The 22,834-nt window shown below is 39.1% G+C and overlaps 1 protein-coding gene across 1 annotated transcript in view; it reads left to right on the forward strand.

The window, feature by feature from the left end:
- syn2b (synapsin IIb) overlaps window positions 1–22,834 on the forward strand; it is a 73,345-nt gene that overhangs the window by 25,742 nt on the left and 24,769 nt on the right. The window contains exons 2-5 of the mRNA XM_023426800.2: window positions 15,047–15,104; window positions 16,930–17,021; window positions 22,255–22,411; window positions 22,706–22,795. Of these exons, the coding sequence (XP_023282568.1) occupies window positions 15,047–15,104; window positions 16,930–17,021; window positions 22,255–22,411; window positions 22,706–22,795 (397 nt within the window). The remainder of the gene's footprint in view (window positions 1–15,046; window positions 15,105–16,929; window positions 17,022–22,254; window positions 22,412–22,705; window positions 22,796–22,834) is intronic.

Raw genomic sequence — 22,834 nt, forward strand, 5'->3', positions numbered from 1 at the left:
CTACATGGCATCCATGTTAAAACCCATCCCATTATCTCCCCAGTGTCTGAATAAACAGTAATTTGTAATACCCCTATGGTGGGTCTGGTGAGGTGAAGGAGGATTTCTCTCCTGGGAGACGGTAATTGAGGAATCGACTGGAAAATGAACAGGCTAGTTAAAGGTCTGGATTACTGCCAATACTCAGGATTGATAGTGTTCTAGGCAATGGAGCAGTAAGTTGCCACTATATAATATCACTATATTGTATTTTAGTACGATGTACAAGCGGCACTGGGATATATCAGTATATCTTACTTTGCAGTTTACTGTTGCACAGCTGATGGATGAAGTATCTCTGTTTTTTAGGAGTTAAAGATTCTGTATGATAGAGAGTGAGAGATAAAAACAGGAAGACAACACAGGAAATATCTTTAATTGCAACACCAAGGACACAGTGGTTAACATTTTAGTGCAGGTGCAAAGCTCATGGATGAGCGGAGTGAGTTTTCATTTTGGTAATTGTATGTGGTTTGGTTCTTTTGTTCTGTAGCTCAAAATAAATTTGGTTGTGGTTAGGGTGTAGTGATGCAGCAGAATCTGTTTATGTAGAGCAGGTGGTGCAGTGCAGTTTTGGTGCCCATTTAGATATGAATCATGATTGTGTTCTCCTTCTCCCACTTGATGTGATATTTTCATTTCATGCATTTAATGCATGTGAAATGTCATGTTTAATGTGATTCAGGGTGTATACTAACCCTTGTTTATGCAATCATTAAAACAGCTTAAACTGTTGTTTTTCTCTCAATACATATTTGTAAGTGAGGCGCCGCTGTGTGCATGTAAATGTAGCCAAATATGATGAAACTCAATGAAACCTTTTTTAATTAATTTAGTCAACTAAGAGCTATGCAACAGTTCCCAGTTATGGAGACACATTTTATTTTATTTAGGTGACTATACTGTCGTAGTCACCTAGCTGCCCATTTACCTTCGACTTTTAAAATAAACACAGTAACAGTGATGATGTTTCCTTTTAATTTTAAAAAGGAATATCTTCTGTATATCTGTATTTTGAGTGCTGTATATTTGAGCTCTGGGCCAAGTAAACAAAAACAGTTTTCTCTGAGGAAAAGCCAACCAGCCTCCCCACCCAGCCCATTAGGAAACAGTCTGCTGCTTCTAAAGATGGAGCTGATGTCATCAGGCATTGTTGATGCCTGCCTGTCTCCACCTGCTGATAATGTATTCCCCCCTGCTAACCATGTGAAGTGTTCATCTCGCTCCAGCCACTTCTTCCGATTGCACCATACTGCGCCAAGAATGCTTCTGTCCATGATCAGCAAAACTGCAAAACATAATGTGGTTACAGTAACACTTGAACTGCATGTATGCAGATCCTTTTTTTTCTTTTTTTTCCTATTTTCCAAAAAAAGGAACAATACATTTCCAATTCTGTTGAGCCACAGGTAACTCTCATTAATGAAGGAGTGAAAAAAAATCAATTCTGGTTGTCCACCCTAAGGACAAAACACCCAGGCATGAGCAGAGCAATGTACTGTACGCAATTCAATGCAGCAAAGAATACAAAGACCTGTACATTAGGGAAATAAAACAACCGCGTCACAAGCCCATGGTACAACATAGGAGAGCCAAATCTTCATGTCAGGACTCAGCAGTACTACACGTGAAAGACAAGGGACACTTATTTGAGGAATACCATCAACAGATTTTGGCTTGAGAGGGCCGATGGTTTGAAGAAGGGGTAAAAGAATCCACCTGCGTTAAACTGAGAGGACCATCACTTACATCACTTATCAGCCACTTACAATGCAGCTTAACACCCATCAACACCATGACTCAGGTGACCCTATCGACTCACATGATGGCCAGGTCGGACAATTACTCCCAAGGTGTTTACGACCCCACAAGAAGATAAATGACTGGAACTCACCATAGAAGAAGACTTTCCCATGAGAGTTGAAGAAGAACCTCAAGCAATTCCAGTTGTCTCCATATAACTCTCAGACATACTGTAACCTGGAGGACTGAGAATCATTCCGCATTCATTTTTTGTTTGTTTGTTTTGTTGTGTTTTTGGATGCTTGGCAGCAGAGCCCTAAAACAAGCCAAACATCACACATTTGACATGGCAAATGTGTTAGCAAGCAGTTCACATCCAGCAAACATGGAGCAACGTGGAGTCATGTATCTGGCAACCTGATGTATTTAGGTCCAATATTTGGTCTCCTTTTAGCTTTTAGCTCAGTTTCCAAAATATAATATTTTGACCTACACGCTCCACTATGCTGGGCAAGTAGGGTTTAAATTTTAGAGATTTTAGATCTTCCTCGCTGAAAACAGCTGACTGCTGCTGCTGGAAATAAAGTTGCAGTGAGATGGAATAAAAACCAGTAAATTGCCCGCCACAAAGCTAAAACAGTTAGCTGAAAGATGCTAGCATCTGCAGAATTCAATGATAATTACTTATCGGTTAGTGTAAACAATTGACCCCTTTCGCATTATGAACACTCAGCAAGTGTTTCTATAAAAATACTGATTGAATGATACAGCTTTAAATATTGCCTGTTCAATTAACTTTTGTGATTTGTAACATTTCATGTCTGTATGTCAAACTATACAGATTGTTTTTTAGTCTATTACAATTTCTACAAGCGCTAATGCCTGTTAAACTACAACTATTGCAATCAACTACTATACCTCAACAGTCTCTGATGCACATTGTTGCTGTTTCCTGTGGCAGTTGCTCTTGTTTCCGGGCACTTGCTCTAATGCCTGAAGTTGAGTGATGGCGACCTCAGTAAGTGCATCATTTACTATATATCTCCTCTGTGCTGGCCTTTCATCCATCTGGCTGTGGTAACCCAGAACTTTTCTCTGTGACTCTTTCTATTAGGCAAAGTGCCAGTGTGTGAATCAGCAGTTTCTGTGCCTCCTCTCGCTGTCTCTCTGTCCATCTGTCTGTCTCTCTGTCTCTAAAATTAAACACTATGCTCCAAGCATTGTCACGACAAATAGGCGGTGTGGGCGGTGGACGAATGAACAGACACACACACGCACGCACACGTATGAAACCACATATCCATCAACAAAGCAGAATAATAAGTGAGGTGATGATGACTTTGCAAACAGCAACATAAGCAGTGGCAGTAAAACAGTGATGAGTGTGTGGGGAGTTGTTTGTAGGTGTGTACTTTATTAATTTGTATGCGGTATGAGAGACAACTGTGAAACCGCACAGAACGTCAACAGAACAAAGTAAGTCCTTGGATGTCATTAGGTGAATTCATTTAGAGGTTTCAGTTTTTAATGGTGTTAGCGTGCTGACATCCACTTTCTCTGTTTTTTCTTTAAATGATATCCTGAATGTTACTTAAGATGCGAACTCTCCCAGGGATTGTAACAATCATTTGTCTCTCATCATGGTTCTAAATATAATACCTATGAGCCTCAGGCGCAGTTACTATGGAAAAGAAGCAAACTGAGGCGAGAATCATAACAGCAGAGAATTCAAAATGCTTTGTCATCACAGTTGTTAACAATAGGTGGCACCATAGCTTCTTTAGTCTATCAACACTCACCCAGAATTTAATATGCAGGTTGTATAGTCAGTTTTCTCAAGACTGTAATCTTTAGCTCATGTAACAGGATTTTAAGAACAGCAATGGGATGTTTCTAGCCAAAATGCACCTTTGGAGTTGTTGCTAACTCAAAGAGCCAGATATTTTGTGACACAGTGGTTCATCATTTGTCCAAAGTAACTCTACCCATTCCGCAACTCTGTTGTTTTAATAAGGACGTCAGTAAATAATCTGCTTCTACCATGAGTGGATAAAGTGGGTTACCTTGCCAGAGACATAAGTTAAACAATGGCTGTGCTGTGATTTTGGCTATATTTACTTATAAATATACCGATAAAATGATTACACATGACGGAGAATAGGTAACATTTTTCAAAAAGTCGCTATAGATTTGTCCCTATGCTTTTTGGAATAGTGGGATAATGTAGCGAAAAGGTGCTAAGTTGGCAACTCTGCTTGTTCTTGCCAAATCATTTTAAAAGCCCTAGTGGGAAAACTCCAACACTTGGCCAGCCGACCAATGGTGTAACCTTATCACTCTCTAATGCAGCATTCGGCTTACCAATGGTGTAACTGTAACATCAGTCGGTCGGTCAGTCAGTCAGTGATTTTTGTGTTTGTAGGGCTGGCCCCACTGTTGCAGTTCATTCAAAACGGAGTTGATTAAATGAAAATCCAAAGTCCTAAGACATCTCATGCTCCTACAATGTCTGAGTTTGCCCTGAGAGGGCCTGATTAATCGACATTAAGCAACATTAAATATATCCTGTTTTTATTCACGTGATAACAAGTGGCTGGCAGAAGATATGAGTCTGAACTTGTTGTCAAGAGACAAATTTGAATGCTGAATCACTGACACCATTTTGTAACAGACTTCTTCATAATCTCACTCAGCCATGAAATAGACCTCTTGACTATATGTCTGTGACTAGACTGTGTTTGTGTTAACATATGCAGGTGTGTTCGTGTGTGCATTAAAAATAGCCTGTGCTCTCAGGTGTGTCCAGACAGACAACAGGACAAAGAAAGAGACAAAAGCCAGACAGACATCTGGATAAATTGCACATAAAGTCTCATTTGTGCCAAGTCACGGCAGGGTTGTCTGCAATGATTTATCTTCTCTGCTTCTTGCTGCAGACTCACACTGTCTCCACCCACCATCAAACCAGGAACAGTACTCACCTTAGTCTCACTTCACTAAGAGATGAATCAGTGTGTGACTGTCATTTCAACACAGCTCAACTTATCGTAAGAATTTTGCGCTTGAGATTGTGCACTCAAGTTTTTGACTCGTATGAGTTATAAATCTCCCTGCTACAATGGTATCAAATTGTCCACCCAGTGAAATCTTCGAAGAAATACGATGGTGTCTAGTACGTGCAAGGTACCTGTTAAAATTGGATTTTTCCCAGGCTCTGTTGCTCCATCATGAGAGGACCTGATTAGATTGATGCACTGCTTTTCCAACACAAATGAGTTGTGGAGAATGCTTAAATTTAAGCTGCTGTCTGCTTAACTCTGTGTACATCTCAGCCTTTTAGTCAATAAATAAAACATAGCAGGAGTGGAAAACTCAATCTTTACAACTAAGGTACACAACTCTCTTAATCTTTAAATCCCATAGTTACTGGAGGGCATGTTGGGGGAGGTTTGCCCTCAGGGCTTTCTGCCAGAACGCCTTACTGGCAGAAATACTTTCTGGTTTCAGTTTTCTGTCACCATTTGGTTAAGTTTAAGCAACAAAACTACTTCATTAGGTTTAAGAAAAGTCATGGTTTTGGGTTAAAGTAGACCTTTCTGGCAGAAAGCCTCGAATGCAAACATCTCCCAAGTGGCGTCCCTGGCAGAGCACATATCTTACTTTACAGGTGAAAGGCAGACTTTAAGTTGAATTTTAGTTTAGCCTATGAAGTTTAAATCAGTTGTGGTTAAACATTCTCCTGAGTATATCCTGCTGTACTTGAACACTCATTCTTACTACTCTATTTCAAAATAAGACAAGATTGACACTGATTACATACCAACAGGGCTCTGGCACAACTTCGAGTAGCCTCAGGAGTGAAACAAATAATAACTACTCAATGACAAGTGAAAGAGCTTATTAGAGCAGAAATCAAACAGAGAAGCAATATATCTGATGCAATCTATAAGGCAGAAATATCGGCACCTGGTGAAGTATTGATGATGAATTAATTGAGAGGATACAACTCTTTCAAGACCCCAAAAAGTTGACACACTGTTAACATTGTGTGCTGTCAGACAGGATTGCACCTGCATATCATCTGCCGTGTGTGCTTTACTTATAAACATTTGCTGTAGAGCTGAATTACCTCAGTCATACTTCACCTCAGACATACATGCACCTCACGGTGAACTGTAATAACTTTGTGGGTCCTTTATTTTTCATCCTGCCAAATCATCAGGTCAATATATTTATTATCCAAATACCTAATCCCTACAAATCTAATGAGATTCTCATCAGCCTGTACACAAACAAAAATGCTACACGTTCTCTGGGTCTAGCTTCTTAAATGTGCTGCTTCTTAAATGTGCTGCTTCTTAAATGTGCTGCTTTTTCTGACTATCTTTGGGTTAAGGACTGATGTTAAAATAAAACAAGGGATTTTTTAAGACCGCATTAGGCTACTGGAAATTATAGTGGACATTTTTCATTATTTTCTGACACTTTATAGGCAAAAAGATTAAGCAATTAATCAGGAATAAAATTGTCGGATTAATCAAGAGGAAAATTATTGTTAGTTGCAGCCCAAATTCAATGTCTGGTATTGTTGACTTAATTAATTAAACATGAGGACAGGTCCTGGCCCATGTTGTTTTTTTTTCTTTGGAATTTTCTATTGGATGACGCAAATACAAAAGTCCTAAACAGACCATATTACCACAGTGATAGAGGCTTTTCTGACACAGCCAACAATTTGCAGTAATGAGGAGGTTGGTTTTCTTCTGCCTGGAGAACCTCATTTTGAAATGAGCAGTCATGCCCCACATTTGCCAGTAATTGTTTGGCTTTGTCACTCCCCTTAATTAGTGAACTGAAAACCAAATACCATTGCATTCTGCCTGAATGAGAACAATACAGGCTAATTGGCCGTTCAGGTCACACTTTGACAGGCTCGAGGATGGCACAATATTAATACTATGGCACCAAAGCAGATAGCAAGTGCATAGGGTTTATAATGTTGTGAACAGCCATGTTAACAAACTTCAGGTTCCAGTGCATCATCTTAAATCCATGTCCAACAAGTCTCTTGAGGCGAGTGGGTGTACGTTTTTGATTTCATCTTAGAAAAACAACAGTATATTTCCTCATTACCATTCTCTGAGTAGATCAGTTTCTATATTCTAATATTTAATTACATATTGATATTAATATTAATGACTGAAGTCATGACGGACTGACAGTGTTGATCAATCTCATGATGCCTCCCCGGCTTGACTCTCTTTTAATCAATTGTAATTACAAAATCAATCACAAATTCAGAATGCGCATGGCTTGCAACGCCTGAAATCAAATTAAAACCCGTCTTTAGTGGAGGTGAAATTACACATTGTTTCTGCCAAAGCTGTCATGTTTCGCTGGTTTGAGAACCATGGACAGATTCAATTCTGGGGACTTGCTGCTGCTGTCAGCTGCCATTCAAAAGTGAAAGGTGGTCCTGGTTGAATGCAAAACTCATGTTAGAAAATTACTCTGTCTCGTTGTAAAGGAAGCAGTGGAAGAAGCATTGAGATCTTTTACTTATTAAAAGTATAAAAAATACTCCAGTACCTTCAAGGTTCTGCAGTCAAATGTTTTTACCTGAATTAAAGTATGCAGGTATTTGAAGCAAAATCTGTTCAATGTATCAAAAGCATAAGTTTTTATTATGAAAGGGTTCGGGTTACTCTTTAATGTTGTCAAAGTGGAGCTAATTTTAATAACTTCAACTCCTATAACAATGCATTTTATTTTATAAACTGATATGTTTATCAGGTGCAGCCTCAATCTGAAAAGAAACTACAGTAACTATAGCTGTAAATGAATGGAATGACGCAAAAAGTAGGTCTTAACTCTGAAATGTAATGGAGTAGAAGCAGCCTATACAATAAGATAAAATGTAAATGAGTAAACCACATGAGTAAAGGTTGTTACTGTTCCCCTCTGTGTTAAGTCTCATGATATCTAACATCATTTTAACATTACAGGTTGCGCATTGTTGTAAATGCTTCATACTAGTAAAACTCAAATGAATGCTTTTCTCAGCTGATGAAAATGTCCTTCTGCTCTGAGAAATATGTAAAAATATGACAGGGTAAATGTGAGAGAAAGTACAGGAGGCAGAAGGAGACAAACTGCGTGGTAGTGGAGGCTGGGTTAGGAACAAGAGGAGGTACAAGAGAAAGGCAACGAAAGCTGCAACACCGAGTTAAAACAAAGCTGCCAAATTACAGGGACAAGATAAAAAAGATTACTGTCACTCCTGCCTGCTTTCCAAGGACAAGAACCGCAATAACTACACTCTCGTACACACATAAAACTGACTCACACAGCACAGACACTCACTCACACACACACACATACACACACACACACACACACACACACACACACACACACAGTTGAGTAACAACCCTCTCAGTATCTGCCAGTTGGATTCAGTGAAACCTCAAGGAAACAATCAACTCTGCTGTTAGTTTGAAGATGTTGCCTAGACAAACCTTTTTCAATAAAGCAGATGTGCTGCCAGTGGGTGCTCTAACAGACACACACACGCAACCCACACATACACACACTGAGAGCACAGCCTGCCCTGTGGGTCATCATTTATCACAGTAATGTAATAAAACCACAGACACTGATCCCTCCACCATCACAAACACACACGCATCTCTAACCTTCATTTTTCAAACCTGTTGTACAAACAGAAAATTAATGTCTCATGTAAAGTAATCTTAAATTATTCATAAATTTGCTAAAGAATATATATGTTGCCAGCATTTTTTTCAAGATGTTAAAAAAAAAAACAAAAAAAAACAAAATCATGTTTAAAAAAATAAAAATTACACACAGTGCATACAGTATGGCTACCAGCGCCACTGACTAAATCCACCACAATAATTACAAATAGTTGCCCAAGACAACAGTCGCATGAGCCATAATAAAAATTAAAAATGAAAAAGCCCACATACAGTATGTCCCTATTATTCATGGTTCGATGAAGGATGAATTTCTTTTCTTTGCTCAAACTCCAAATTCTGTTGCTTTTGGCAGTAAACAAGCCAACCCCTTAAAACATCAAATTAACAATGAACTACTGAGTGTTACATTATTTAATTATAACTTACACCAACAATTATAACTGCAGACTACAATACCGATGAGTCAGTCGCTCTCTAATAAGCCATTAAGTCTAAATGTTATAAGAAGTCCATCTTTGGGTCTTTCTGATAAACTGTCAGTTCCATAAAATGTTATCAGATTTAACTATCATTAGTGTCACTGCATAAACATTAGCCAAATTAATTTTTTTTTAAAACCTGGCAACCCGGAAGTTATTCTTACCACTTGCGCATAACTAACTATAAAGGAAGTGAAGGCAATAGTTGCTAGACAACAAAACATTTTAGCTAATGTTTATCAAACTGATTTCCTATTATGTAGAAGGTGTGAAAGGCGGAGGCACTATTTGACTTGTGACCATTGTGAAGTGTATTTGCCACAAATTCCAGTTTTTGCCGGACACACTGAGATGACACATTCACTGTTTGTGAAAGGGAGGTGCAGTCTGTGGGACACCTGCATTCCTGCAGGGTCGAGAGAGGAGGATAATGGCAGGAGGAGGTGTTACAGCCCCCTGTGCTGCAGCTGAATAATTCAAGCGAAATCTTCACCTCAGGCAAGAAAACATGAGCCAATAGCACACTGATTTGAAGCTTTGTATGCTGCGCATGTTCAGTCAGCGCAGCCAATCAGAACTCGCAATTTTTTTTCCTCCACACGTATTGTGCACATAGGAACAATCAAAAGCTCATAGACATCGAAGGGCAAATGTCAGAGTGAATTCTGAGCTTCTGCTTGGAGAGAAAAAGTACAAGATAGGAAAATCCTTCTCTCTGTGTGTCTCTGTGTGTTTGATGGGTGATTTACCGCAGTCCTCCAAACTACTGTGTAATCAGAGAGCTGGCTTGCCTTGACACAATGTTAGAAGAAGCTTGGAAATGCATTATGAGATTATGACAGAAATCAACCTGGGCTGTCTAGACTGTACCAGTAAAAAGCAAGTTAAGTTTGTGATTGTGAGGATAATTTGATTGCAGGAAAATTGTAAACAAGAACAAACATTTGTTGTCTGTTGGTTTCTGGTTTTGTTCATGACTGTTACCTTTACACCAGCCTGCATCCACACTCAGCAGCATTATCTTTGTTATTTGCTTCAGATATGCTTGTGTGTCTCATGTTTTCAACCATTTCTCCTTTTTTCCAATATGAATGAAGAACCTCCGAGCGTGTGCTGTCCTGTTGTTTCTAACCATGTACAATATTAGCTGGGTATAATCCGGCCAGCTTTCTTTAGTATGCAGCATGCTGTTTTCTTGCTCTCAGCCTTCCTCCCTCGCTCTACGTCTTCTCTCCGAGTGGTACTTTTTGGAGGGATTTATCACAGCATTTGGCTGTCCTGGCTTCTCTGTATTGATTGAAATGCTTGATAATGTTGTGCATCTGCCCACATCCCAGCCACTGATTTCAGAGAATGTGTTTTTCCAGCTGTTATCAATAGAACAAAAACACCTATTTCACTGACTAGGGCGTGTTCTGAAGTGCGCCATGTTCAAATGTTTCGATCATTTCCATAGAAACTGAAATTGATTTCTTTGTATGCAGCCAGCACAGTTCACCAGCCCCTGAGTTATTCCTTCCACTGTACTCTCACTTTCATGCCCCGACATCTACAGTACATGGTCCGTCTGCAGCCACAGTAACAGCATGCCAGCTAGCCAAATAATTACACTGTCTCCCACCGCACTGGAGCTGACAGGACTGCTCGAACACTTTTCGTGCCCTTTCGCCCCAGTAGTCAGACTCTTGTTTTACACAGTCTCAACGATGAGAAGGTATTCTGTTGCCAGAGCTATTGTGTGCTGTGCCAGAGAAGGAAGATTTTTGTACAGGTTTTAGTTTGTTTGCAAATGCTGCTTTACGTTAACTCCTTGACTCCCTCAATCTTGCCATTGATTCTGACAATTATGTCAATATGCCGTTCCCTAGGACTGATGTATTTTCTACGTTTTAAAACACCATAGCAACAGAATCTGCCTCGCGCAATCACTCCTGCTTCACTTAACCAATTAAAATGCAGTGGCTTATCACTAATGGCTCATTTGTATGCATACAATACGCTAATGTTTGTTTGCATTGAATCGATCATGATAACCAGAGAGGGGAGAGAGAAACGGATGGGTGGGAAAAATGATGCATTGAGAGGGAAAGTGGGGAAAACTATAGTGACGCTATGAGAAAGAAAAGGAGATAGAAATAGCTAGGGAGTGTGGGAGAGTGTGACAAGGAACGTCACCCGTCATATAATGTGAAGTGTATCATGCTTTAACCGGCAGCAGGACACGATCATTACACCCTGATTATGGCGTCTATTCTTGTCGACTGTAACTCATTGTATGATACAGGACTTCAAGCCATGGGAATCATTAGTTGAGGAGGATGTTTCCTGGGTTCCTGGATTAATTCTGACCATTTGATTAACTTAAGTAACCAACCATCCATGTGTAGTTTATGAAAAGTTATTTTCATGCAGACTTTCTGGGAACAGAGGAGATAATGGAACCAAACCAACCAATTATGGTGATGTATTTGGGTTAGTAGGGGTTCATTACAGAAACTTAAAATCAGAAATTAAGTTTTAATTAAAATACATAGCTAACATCATGATAAATATGCATAATTAGACTGCTAATACCCAAGTCCACACTTCAGTTATTGCTCTTCTTTTTTTTTTTTTAAGTTTGATGTATTTATTATATTGTTGCCTCTCATTCCTCTTTTGTGTATTCTTCTCTCTTATCTCTGTCATCTTTTCCTCTCTGTCCTCTCTCTCTCTGTTTTTAACCATGCATGGATTTGAAAGACTTCATTTCTACAAGACTGTGCGTCTGCCTCAGACTCTCAGACTCCACAGATCAATAGTGAAAGTGGATTCGAATCAAATGACCCTGAAAAAATGGAGTCAGCTGTTGAATGTATTCTTGTTGTTCCAGTGTTGTCCTGTTGACTCAAACCTTAGATGTCAATATATCTAAGGTTTACAGAGCGCCATGAGAGAGCGGTGCATACATTAAATTCTGATTCAGTAGCTGCAAACCAACATGTTGAAAAACCAGTCAATTTTGTATAACTTTACCACAAAACTATGGATTATTGCATTCTAATTATTTCCAGTTTATTCAATTGCATTTATCATTCTGTATCCTTAGCCTCAAAACCATGTCCGTTCCTCAGATGTTTTCTCCAGACGTCTCTGCATGACCCTCATGAATTAAAGAGCATGTTCTGACTCTCGGACTAGTTTGCCACCCAGCACCCTGAATTACAATATTCCCGCTGACATTTGGATAATAGCTAGACTGAGATCTTATTCCTAATATCACCCGCACATTGCCTGAGCAAAACAATAGGTTTGCTCCAAAAAAACGTCATAGGCTATTAAGTATCCGTTGCATGGTTTGGGGGTGGGGGTGTTGGGATTACAAACAAAATTTAATTTGCACCATTTTGAAATTGAGTCATTGAGTTTATGCTTGCATCTACAGTATCTCTGTTTATTTTCATTTCGTTAATCTTCTGTAAACAAGTTTAGCACCTGCGGCTGGATTTAGATTTTTAAGCAATTACAAAGAAAATATTTTTTAAAATATCGACCTCTGCTGCAGCATATCTCATCAGTGTATTCTTTCAAGTTTGTACGTATATGTGTATACTATAACAAAATAGCATCTGGGCGTCTCTCAGAATGTATCAACACTTCCCTAATTAAATAGATTTTGCTTGCTTAATTTCCTGCTTCTTTGTGTTGGTGAAAATTCAAAAATCAAATTAAATACAGTCAGTGGGTCTCATGCTTATCAGATCACAAGCTAACACTGTCCTGAATGAACAAAAGCATTGCTGACTTAGTCGTAGTTTTATATTTTATGACACTCTTGGGTGCTAGAAATTAAATACAGGAAACTGAAGGGGATGACTTGTCAGAGAGCATTAACTTTTTAACAACTTGACGTGATTTGTGGCATCCCTCAACTGAATAGGAATAAAATCTACAGCAGACCAGAGCAGCGCTAAAAGCAGAGTGGATAGCAGCCTTACAATCTTCAGGTAGCCACAAAGGCATCTTTAAATGAATGCTAAGGTTGCTGTGCGTCTGCTGGAGGTGTAAAAAGGCAACTGTTTGTTCACACCTTCACTGTTACAACATAATAAGCTGACAATTGGTCAATGTTTAGTTTCCAGCTTGTTCCACTGACCTCATGTGGCCGAAAACATTTAGTAATGCTGCTTTTAAGAAAAGGAGCTTTATGCATTTGTCTGCTAAAAGGAGCTTTTGTCAGTCCTCAAAATGAAATTTAAAGGTTGTCTCTTTTCCCTTTTGTGACGAGCGCTTTTGTCCTGTGAAAGCCGTCTCTCAGGCATTCACTTACAGCTCCGCTAGGATTCATATCTGCCGATGGTGTGTTTTTCTATGTGGCAGCCACATTATGCTTTTTAATGAAATTAAATGAGGAAGCTACATCAGCGGCCTTTCAGTAGAACAATGTAATTGTCCATTACGGTGACATCCCACGTCTCTGTGTATTGTTTAAGCATTGTGCAGTGCAGATACCGAACACATGGTGAATGTGGATCCTCATTTGCTCTTAGACCCATGTAACAGAAGTGGGATTAGAGAGGCTTTCTGCAATAAACTTCTGAGGGGCTGTAACGTAACTGTTGAATTAAAGTCAAGTTTGAGTCAGAGTGAAGATGTTTATTGTGCGTGCTGTTTTTCATGATGTAAGAGACATTTCAGAGGTAGAGGTTAGGGTGTCATCATAGCAATATGGTAATATGTTAAAGCAGCTGACCATGCTGTAAAAAAAACAAAAAAAAACACATACACACACACACACACACACACTAACAGATTTTTACCTTCTAGCGGGATTGAAAAAGATTTATTGCTGCAATACTAAGGTCACCAATTTTGCTGGCGTAGCTATTGATAGTTGGAAGTAGCAGCATCATACCATCAGAGTGTTTCTCTCACCGATGGTCTGATCCTAATGAACCAGACTAACGAGCCAGATGCTTGTGGTGCTGCTCTACACAAAGGTCCTATGCAGTTGTATGGAAGTAATCTTTCATAGGATTTAACTGACGGTATAGAGAGGAAACATGAGCACACACTTAATCTGATTTCATTTCAGTTGGTGGTACATCAGCTGGGATACTGCTTGGAGGAGATAATTGATTTTAATGAAGGATCCAAGGACCCGCTGATATTTAGAGACATCATATTGTTTGTGGGATAAACCCTTTGAGATACATCAAAGTATTTTCGGGAGTGTCCTGAGAAAGCATTACATCATACAAACTATTCTATACTATAACTGGTGCATGAACAAAAAGACAAAGAAAGGGGGAAAAAAAGACAGGACTATTTGAATGCTAACATGGGGAAAAGTTATCTATAAATATATAAATAATAAATATAGTCTATGAAAGTATCTGTAGGTTTTATTATCAGCCATGACTTTCAGGCCCATGGGTTCTGCTTTATTTTGCTTCAGTGTATGGGCTGATGAAGGATGCCGTGTAAAGCATCTGCGATTCATCTTCAATGTGTAAAATGAAGCCTCCAGAGCATTTTGTCTGTTTCTGTTTTGGCTGGCAGTGTGTGTATGTGCGCCTCTGCTCGTCTCTCTGTCTTTGTCTGCCTGCCCTCCGTCTCCCTGTGTGTGTGTGTGTTCGTGTGTGTGTGTGTGTTTGCTTGTAATCTATTGCTACATCACTCTTGAGCAAGTGGCAGCCTCGATATTAGAAAGTTACCATCAAACCAAACTGTTATTGGGTACATTCATCATTCAAAGTGCAAGACGGTGCTTAATATTTGCAGCCTTAATCGGGAATTTAATGTTCCCGCCTATTGACATGACACAAATTGCATTTTTGCTATGGCAACACTAATCTTTTCTCTGTCTTTTTAAGCTGTTCAAGAAGCTTGTTAGAATAAACATTCCCCTACAGCTGAGGAAGTTTGGCCATTAAAAGTGCACAGGCAGGCATCCATTTTCTTTCCTTTCTTTCTTTCACTTGTTCCACAGGGAGTTTGATGTCCAGTAGAGGGCAGCACAGACAACTGAGAGCTTCTGAGTGTACAAACGGCAACCTAAATCTCTTCTCATCTCTTTTCTTCCAGGGCCAAAGTGTTCCGGGGAAAGAAGGTCCTCGGGGATTACGACATCAAAGTGGAGCAGGTATAGTATTGCTTTTATAGATCTATGATGCCGCAGAATCATTTATAAAAGGTTGGGAGTGATCACAACAGAGATGAAAGTGGACTGACTCCATATTCACATGTTTGATATGGAAATGCATATATTAACAAAGACAAAAAACTCTTTCAGATAAGCTCCACTTGTCTTTTGCTTTATACAACAGGTCACAGGTAACTTACAAGAACTAAAAAGCTATAGTGTTGTTGCCTGTGTGGCTTATTTTGAACGTTCTCCAAGGCCAAAATCTATTCAAATACCTACAGGTACATGTATGTAGCCATGCAAGTGGTGTGGCTCTGGGGATCTTTCAGTTGGTTGGTTGGTCCAGCACTTTGGTCCAAACTGTACACACATTCATGGTCCCCAGGGGATGAAGCCTTTGGTAATCCTCTGAACTTCCCTCTTAGTATCATGGTGAGATCATCTTTTTCACGTCAACGAGGAACTGGCTTGACATCTATAGCTACAGTTGGTAGCTACAGACATTCATGGTTCTCATATGATAAATCCTAATGATTTTGGTGGCCACCCCCCTGACTTCTTCTTCCAGCATCACCATGTGGTCAGCATTTTTGGTTTTGACTTTTTCCTTTAGTGTTCACCATCAGATGAAATTCTTTACTTGCCTAAGTCTTTAGGTATTTTTAAAAAAAAAAAAAATTTTTTTAATACCTGCAGAACTAATGACATTCCTGTCAGCCTCAGCTGCCCTTTGTGTTTAGTGCTAATTAGCAAATGTTTGCATACTAACACAATAAACTAAAAGATGAACTGGTAAATATTCTCTGCTAAGCTAGCATTCTAACATGCACTAGCATGTTGATGTTAGCATTTAGCTAAAAGCATCTGAGAGCTGCTAGCATTGTGTCATACAGGAAGATGAAAATGTTGTACACATCAGGAACCTGTGTCGCAGTGGTTTGGAACCTTGTCGGCCTCATAGAGACCGCCATGTCATTTATTCTGTGCTGTGTATGTTTACCTGTGTATAAATAACCACACGTTCAAAAACCAGCAGTTCTTCACATGTAAAACAAACCACAAGCTTAGTAATATCAAAGTGTGGTTACTGTATGTAGTTAAGTTATACTTTTTAGACATTTTGGTTTCGTATTGGTTGAACCATTTCGCATTACTGGGCTACTGCATTTGAAATGACTATTCTCGGGCGTTTCACACAGAACAGTTTCACACCTAATAGATGTTGACAGTTACATTACAACCTCAAGCCTTACCACAGAAACGAAAATAGATGCCAGAACAGGAGCCGGCAGCTATGAGTCATAGAGGAATCCTCCTACTTTTGCAACCACACCAAAGACCAGCACATACAATATGCATTTATACTAGAATAACTATATGGTTTATGTATACAATACAAAACAAATGTGCAAATGTGTACACAGCACTAAAGTCTTCTCATCTCTTTTTACTACTTCTGCAAAGGAGGTTTGTTAAAGGAGGAAATGATTCAGTATTTATTTAGTTTGTTTTGCTCCCAGTAGAAGTCATTAATTCAAATGAAAAAAGAATGATGTATCTGGTATGACTGTAATTATGGAATAGAGTTGACATATTACACATCTTTTCTTGCACAATAACTTTGAGCACTGACAATATAATCGTCTGGTTCTCTGCTTCTTGTATATGAGTTGTTACAGTTGTTTATTTTAGGAACCATTTACTAAACAAACATGTATGATTGTGCAACATTTACCATTCATAGTATTTCATTTGTGTTTATTTCAAGATTTAAAGTTTGTAACTAATGAAAGTGTGCTATGTCCTCTCTCCGTCCTCGTAGGCCGAGTTCTCAGAGGTCAACCTCGTCTCACATTCAAATGGAACCTGCAATGTGGACATGCAGGTTGTCAGGGGTGGAACCAAAGTGGTCAGGTCAGCACCGCACACGCACGCACGACACACACACATGCACACATCTGTCTTTTATTTTGGAATAAATTCTAGCCCTCTGACTTTGGTGGTGAAATGAATCCCAAAATACAACCACAAAAATAAAAACCTAACCCTCTAGCAGGATCTCATCCACTGACACTGAACCTACCCCTAAAAACCTGGATCCTTACCAAAGTGTCCCTGCTTTGGAAATTAATTTTACTATTTGTGCAAAAACATTTCATCCTCATAAAAAGGTATGAGAGCAGCCTGCTATTGATGATTTACTAAAACTCAGCTGTTTTACTCTCAGAGCAGCCAAAAATAACTAATCTCATTAATTAATCTACGAGCTGGACCCAGTCTCCTGACCCTAAATATAAAACCTGCACCAGAAATAAATGTCTTACCTTTTGGGCTTAATTTACTATTTTAGATCAATAAATGCACTTGATACTTTTTGACATAACATGTCGTCATGACATTGGATAAGGTGTATTTCAACTTATTTCAACATATTTGTTACATTATTGTGTATTTTATACATTTCCTTAGGTGTGTGAATGATTTCTAGTGTGGATTTCTATTGCTTCAAATTACCCTTTGAAGGACAAATGAAGTATTTTAAATTGAATGTAAAAATGTGTAGGAACATTTGTTCCTTTAAATTAGATAGATAGATAGATAGATAGATAGATAGATAGATAGATAGATAGATAGATAGATAGATAGATAGATAGATAGATAGATAGATAGATAGCATTTTCAAACCCCAGCATAGTGTTTCTTTACTATGTTTATGCAGCAGTCAATGATGATCCCTAGACTTTTGTGTGAGATCAGACAGAGAAACCTCAGAATACTCTTAAATAACAAATACACTTGTTTACTAAAACTTCTGATCAGTGGAAAAAGGGCAGAGGCGTATGACCACAACCATTACCCACAAACTGGCACAGTAGATCTGCGTACAAACACGTGAACGTACTGTAAACCAGACAATCACACAGACACACTCACACACCACAAACCACACAGACACTGGTGTCCCAGCTAAAGACCGCCAGTGATTAAGCGAGACAGTAACTCCCACTGTTCACCGGGAAACAAAACCAACAGGAAATGAAGACGGCAGCGTCAGTCTGATGATCAGCATCTCTGCCCTGCAATTACACTTTATGACGGGCTGGTCCCCACATGCTCGCACACAAACATACTCTCAACAGTGACCACCGCCTGACTTAATGTGGAGTCAGGGAAACTTTGATTCATGGGAGTAGACAGAGAGATTCACATTCACCTGTCCTGACAACGTCATGTCCACAGACACATTATTCTTTTACAACATGTGTCATCTGAGCTCCTCTCAAGTTGTATCATGATGTAAGTCTCACCCAAATATTTACTCGCTGTAGAGAAAAGTAACAAGCTTATATAACGAAATTTTCAGTGTGTATTGTTATCTGCCTGTATGAGTTCAATACACACTTTTTAGACTTGGAAATTGTTTTAATTATCTACTTTTGTCTCTGTAATTGGGCTGTGTTCATCGATTTCAAGTCAGAGCGGTGATTCTGTGTTAGTGAGAAACCCTCACCCCGATAGCAGACATGATGTATTCTAAACTCTGAGTGTGTCACTACACAATCCACAGCTCCTCTTATAATACTGTATGACCCATGGGAAATATTTACAGTGTAAAACATATGGAAATACATTTTTAACTGTTCCTTTAGCCAAAGTTTTGTTACAGTGGGAGCCTGAGGAGTTAGAGGATTTGATGTTAAAGGAGAGGAAGAGGCTGCGAACCATCAAATATTATAATATTTCATCTACAACATCAGCACACAGCAGGGATAACGTCATTTAAAAACGTACATTTTGAGTTGTGTGACTGCAAACGGACTCACACCGATTTTGGCTCGACATTGCTTTTGGAACATTTGCTAATCTCCTTGGTGCATCCATGCATGGTTAACCTCCATATGCTCAGCCACTCTCATGTACATGCAGGTCACATGTCACATAAGGAAAGGTTACATTTGACAGAAGGAGTTCAGGAGAATTTAAAAATCCTGTTTAAAATACTATTGACAGAGAACTCCTTTTTCCTCTCTACCCCTTTGAACTTGTTGTTTTTCTCCTTCTCTTGAAGGATAAGGACACCATTATTATTTTGTTTTCAATAAATCATGTGAAAAGACAGAAACTAATAATGTGTTAGTCTGTCTCTCAATACTTCCCATCTTTCGTCCCTGTGGCTGTCAGCCTCAAGCCTGAAAACATAAATCTGTAAATACTAGTTACAAATACATCATTATTATTACTATCATTATTATTATTTTCTATTTCATTTTTTTATTAAAAGGCTCAGTTATTTCCTTTAACAGCGGGGCACTGTAGTTTTTAAGAAACGTGACTCAAAAAAGTGCAAATGGTGGACTATTTTTAACTGCGGATTAATACGCTTTGGTTGCTCTAGTGAGCATTTACTGCAGTAGGGCGGTGTATGTGAGATCAACTCAAAATAAACTACAGTGCTCATGTACGTCATGATGAAGTAACGTCACTCATCGCAACAGTGCAGCTCATTCATTCGAATAACAATGGATGTCTATGACACAGAGGAATAAAAATGTTTATTTGTAGGATCAATTCATTGTTGGTTTCAGTCTATTCATAGAATTTTTTGGCAAAAAGAGAAATGTACACATTTTTGGGCTTGTAGTATATAAATATATATACCCATGGAACGTCTAAGCTCTTGCCATCTTTTTGCTGCACGCATGGTTTAGTTTTAATATACTCAGCCACACACATGTTCATCCAGGTCAAATGAAAGAAAACAAAAATAAATACATCACTCAAGGGACAAGTGGAAATGGTTGTGTTGTTGACCTTGCTGTCTTTCTTGCTTCCTTTTTGAATTTTAATTCACCAGGAAAACATAAATAGATGAACGAATGAAAAGCTCAGCTCTCTTCATGAGCTGTATCTTTATTCTTGCTGTAAGTGTTTTGTAATTGGTGCAGCGCATAGTGAAAACAGTGAAAAATACAAAGTGAAAGCTGGTTACGGTGACATTGTCGGCAACACTGAATCCAGTTATTAAATTGAGAGTAGAGTCAAGACCATGTTGATCTTTCCTGCCTACTGTCAGTAATGAAGAGATTACAGTCACATAAATTGCTGTGTCCTCCCCACCAGAGTCTTTTTTTAGTTTCTTGGAGTGCCTGATTAGTATTCTCCGTGCACGAAGAGCTGGTGGTGGTCACGCTGTGCCAGAGTTTTCTCTTTCTGTCTGTCTCTTCTCTCTCACTGCGCTCTACATCTCTTTTACTCTGCATTTTCTGTCTCTGTCTGTTCACCCACCCTGGCCTTTGTTCACTTTCCCTCTCTCTCCAACACGCATTCAGAGACAAAAGGGAAAAAATAACAGGAGTCATGCCCTATCACCATCAACCTTTCACAGAGCTGAACTGCACCGAAGCACCAGACCTGTGGTTTTTGGTGTTTTGCTATGGAGACACATAAATTAAACTTTTTTTTTTTTCCCAAAACTGTAATAGAGCGGATTATTATCTCACATTTAGTAGTTGTTATCTATTCATTTGCGCACATTCATCCCCCATTTTTTCTCTCAGTTGTTGAATTCCCTCTGCACTGTGGTCCTCATCACTGCTCAACTCTGCTGCTGTCCTGGGGAGGACTGCAGGCATCCACCTCTGTGACACATGTCACCAGCGGCTTCATTGTTTCATCTTGCAGTGATGAGGTTACCCAGGAGGCCAAAATGTGTGGGTGGATCACATTACCCCCTCCCCACCCAGCTCCACCAGTAACAGAAAGCTTGGTTTCAGTCTGATATCAAGTCATCCCAGGGGCAGAAGCATCAATATCAATACAGATAAAGATACTTGTTATTATTGAAAGTCGCAAATGTACAAACTGTCCCTCAAATTTAATGGCACAGTACATTGTTTATCCATGCCCTTTAGAATACTGACTACTAAGGTTATGGGAGCTTTGTCATCATGGTTAAGGTTAGCGACCAATCATGGTCATGCTTTAAAAAAAAAAAAAATGCTTACTGTCAATTGGACATGGGAAACAAACAACCATCTCATTTGTTTTGTTGACCCGTGCATCCACCCCGACCTCCTCCCTTCGGAAATGTCTCATTTTGGGGCCTGAGGAGCCCGTCATTCTCCTTCCTGAGAGACACTGTTATTGTGAGTGTGCGTATATGAGAGTGAATTATCACTACAGCCGCCCCATGCTTATCTGCTTTTTCTCTTACTGGGTATTGCATTAAAACAGGAAGGGTAATCAATCATTTTGCTTAAGAGCCACTGCTGGGTTTTATTAAAGCTCAACTAGATTGCAAGGTTTCACTCCCTATTTAAAACCATGAGTTTGCACAAAAAAGCACAACATTGTATTCAACTGACAACGGCCAAGGCAAAACTCATCTCCTGCTAAATTGAGCGAACTGAACTAAGCGGTTTCAGAAGAGGGAACATGACAACAACAAAGTTTTCCCTGCTGTTACATTTTGGTGAAATAGTGACATTCAGGCAGAAAGCAGGTCAGACAAATGGTTTGAAACATGCAGGTTACACATGTTTATTAAATGTCCTTTTTAAATGATACTATTTGTGTTATAGATTTACCTCTGACTCAGTGATGTGTGTAAAATTAAATCTTATAAAGTCATATGATTTAAATAGTTATGAGAACGAGAGTAACGAGAAAAGAAATATAACACAAATTGAGGCTTCATTTACCATCAGATTCATGTGTTTAGCATTTAAGCAAAGTAAAGTTGTCTCTAATGTGACTTCTTTTTAAGAATCCTTCACACATGATAATCTATTGCAAGGCGAGAGACATGGCCACTGCATTGTCTTTTTTCACATGTACAATTTTAGTCATTTATGTTCCAGCCAGACTTGTGGGACTATTTTCTCACTGCCAGAGCATCCACAGAAAAATACACTACCTTTCATTTGTGGCTTTGTGGGTTTTTAATCTGTAGCATGACCTGTGTTTAATGTTTCACTTTAATCTGCGCATCTACAGGCCAGTGACATCTGCCGTCCAAAAATGTCTGTTTTTAACTAACAGAAAATAAAACCAGACAGGGGAATGCTGTATGTCAGCCAAACACAGTAAAACGATCTAGAAATATGAATTCATTCTTAATTCAACTTCATTTCATTTCTCACACCAGGTCGTTCAAGCCTGACTTCGTCTTGGTGCGTCAGCATGCTTTCAGCATGGCCCAGAACGAGGACTTCAGGAACCTGATCATCGGTCTGCAGTATGCAGGCGTCCCCTCAGTCAACTCTCTGGACTCCATCTACAACCTCTGTGACAAACCTTGGGCCGTAAGCAATTTCCGCAAAACACATTTACAAGTGCAACAACCTACACAGTGTTTTATTGACTGTAGATTGTTTTTAATGGAGCCCGTGGCTGTTGAATTTAGTTTCGATCAAGATCAGTGGAAACGTTGTCTTCATTCTTTACAGAAAGAACACAATGACAGTCGTTATTACTATATGGATAATATGCTTATACTTACATATATAGTAGTGTATTACATGTTATAATGCACATTACACTCATTCAGTCCTCATTAATTTGCTGTCGATTCACTCTGCTCTCCTTCTTTCCTCCAGTTTTCCCAGCTGATCAATAATCAGAAGAAGTTGGGTTCAGATAAGTTCCCTCTCATTGATCAGACTTTCTACCCCAACTACAGAGACATGGTAAGAATTATTTTTTTATTTTTTTATTTTTACACATTG

This window comes from Seriola lalandi, unplaced genomic scaffold (assembly GCF_002814215.2).
Source record: "Seriola lalandi dorsalis isolate HSWRI2012SDOR001 ecotype SW California unplaced genomic scaffold, Sedor1 jcf7180002054840, whole genome shotgun sequence".
Taxonomy (NCBI): domain Eukaryota; kingdom Metazoa; phylum Chordata; class Actinopteri; order Carangiformes; family Carangidae; genus Seriola; species Seriola lalandi.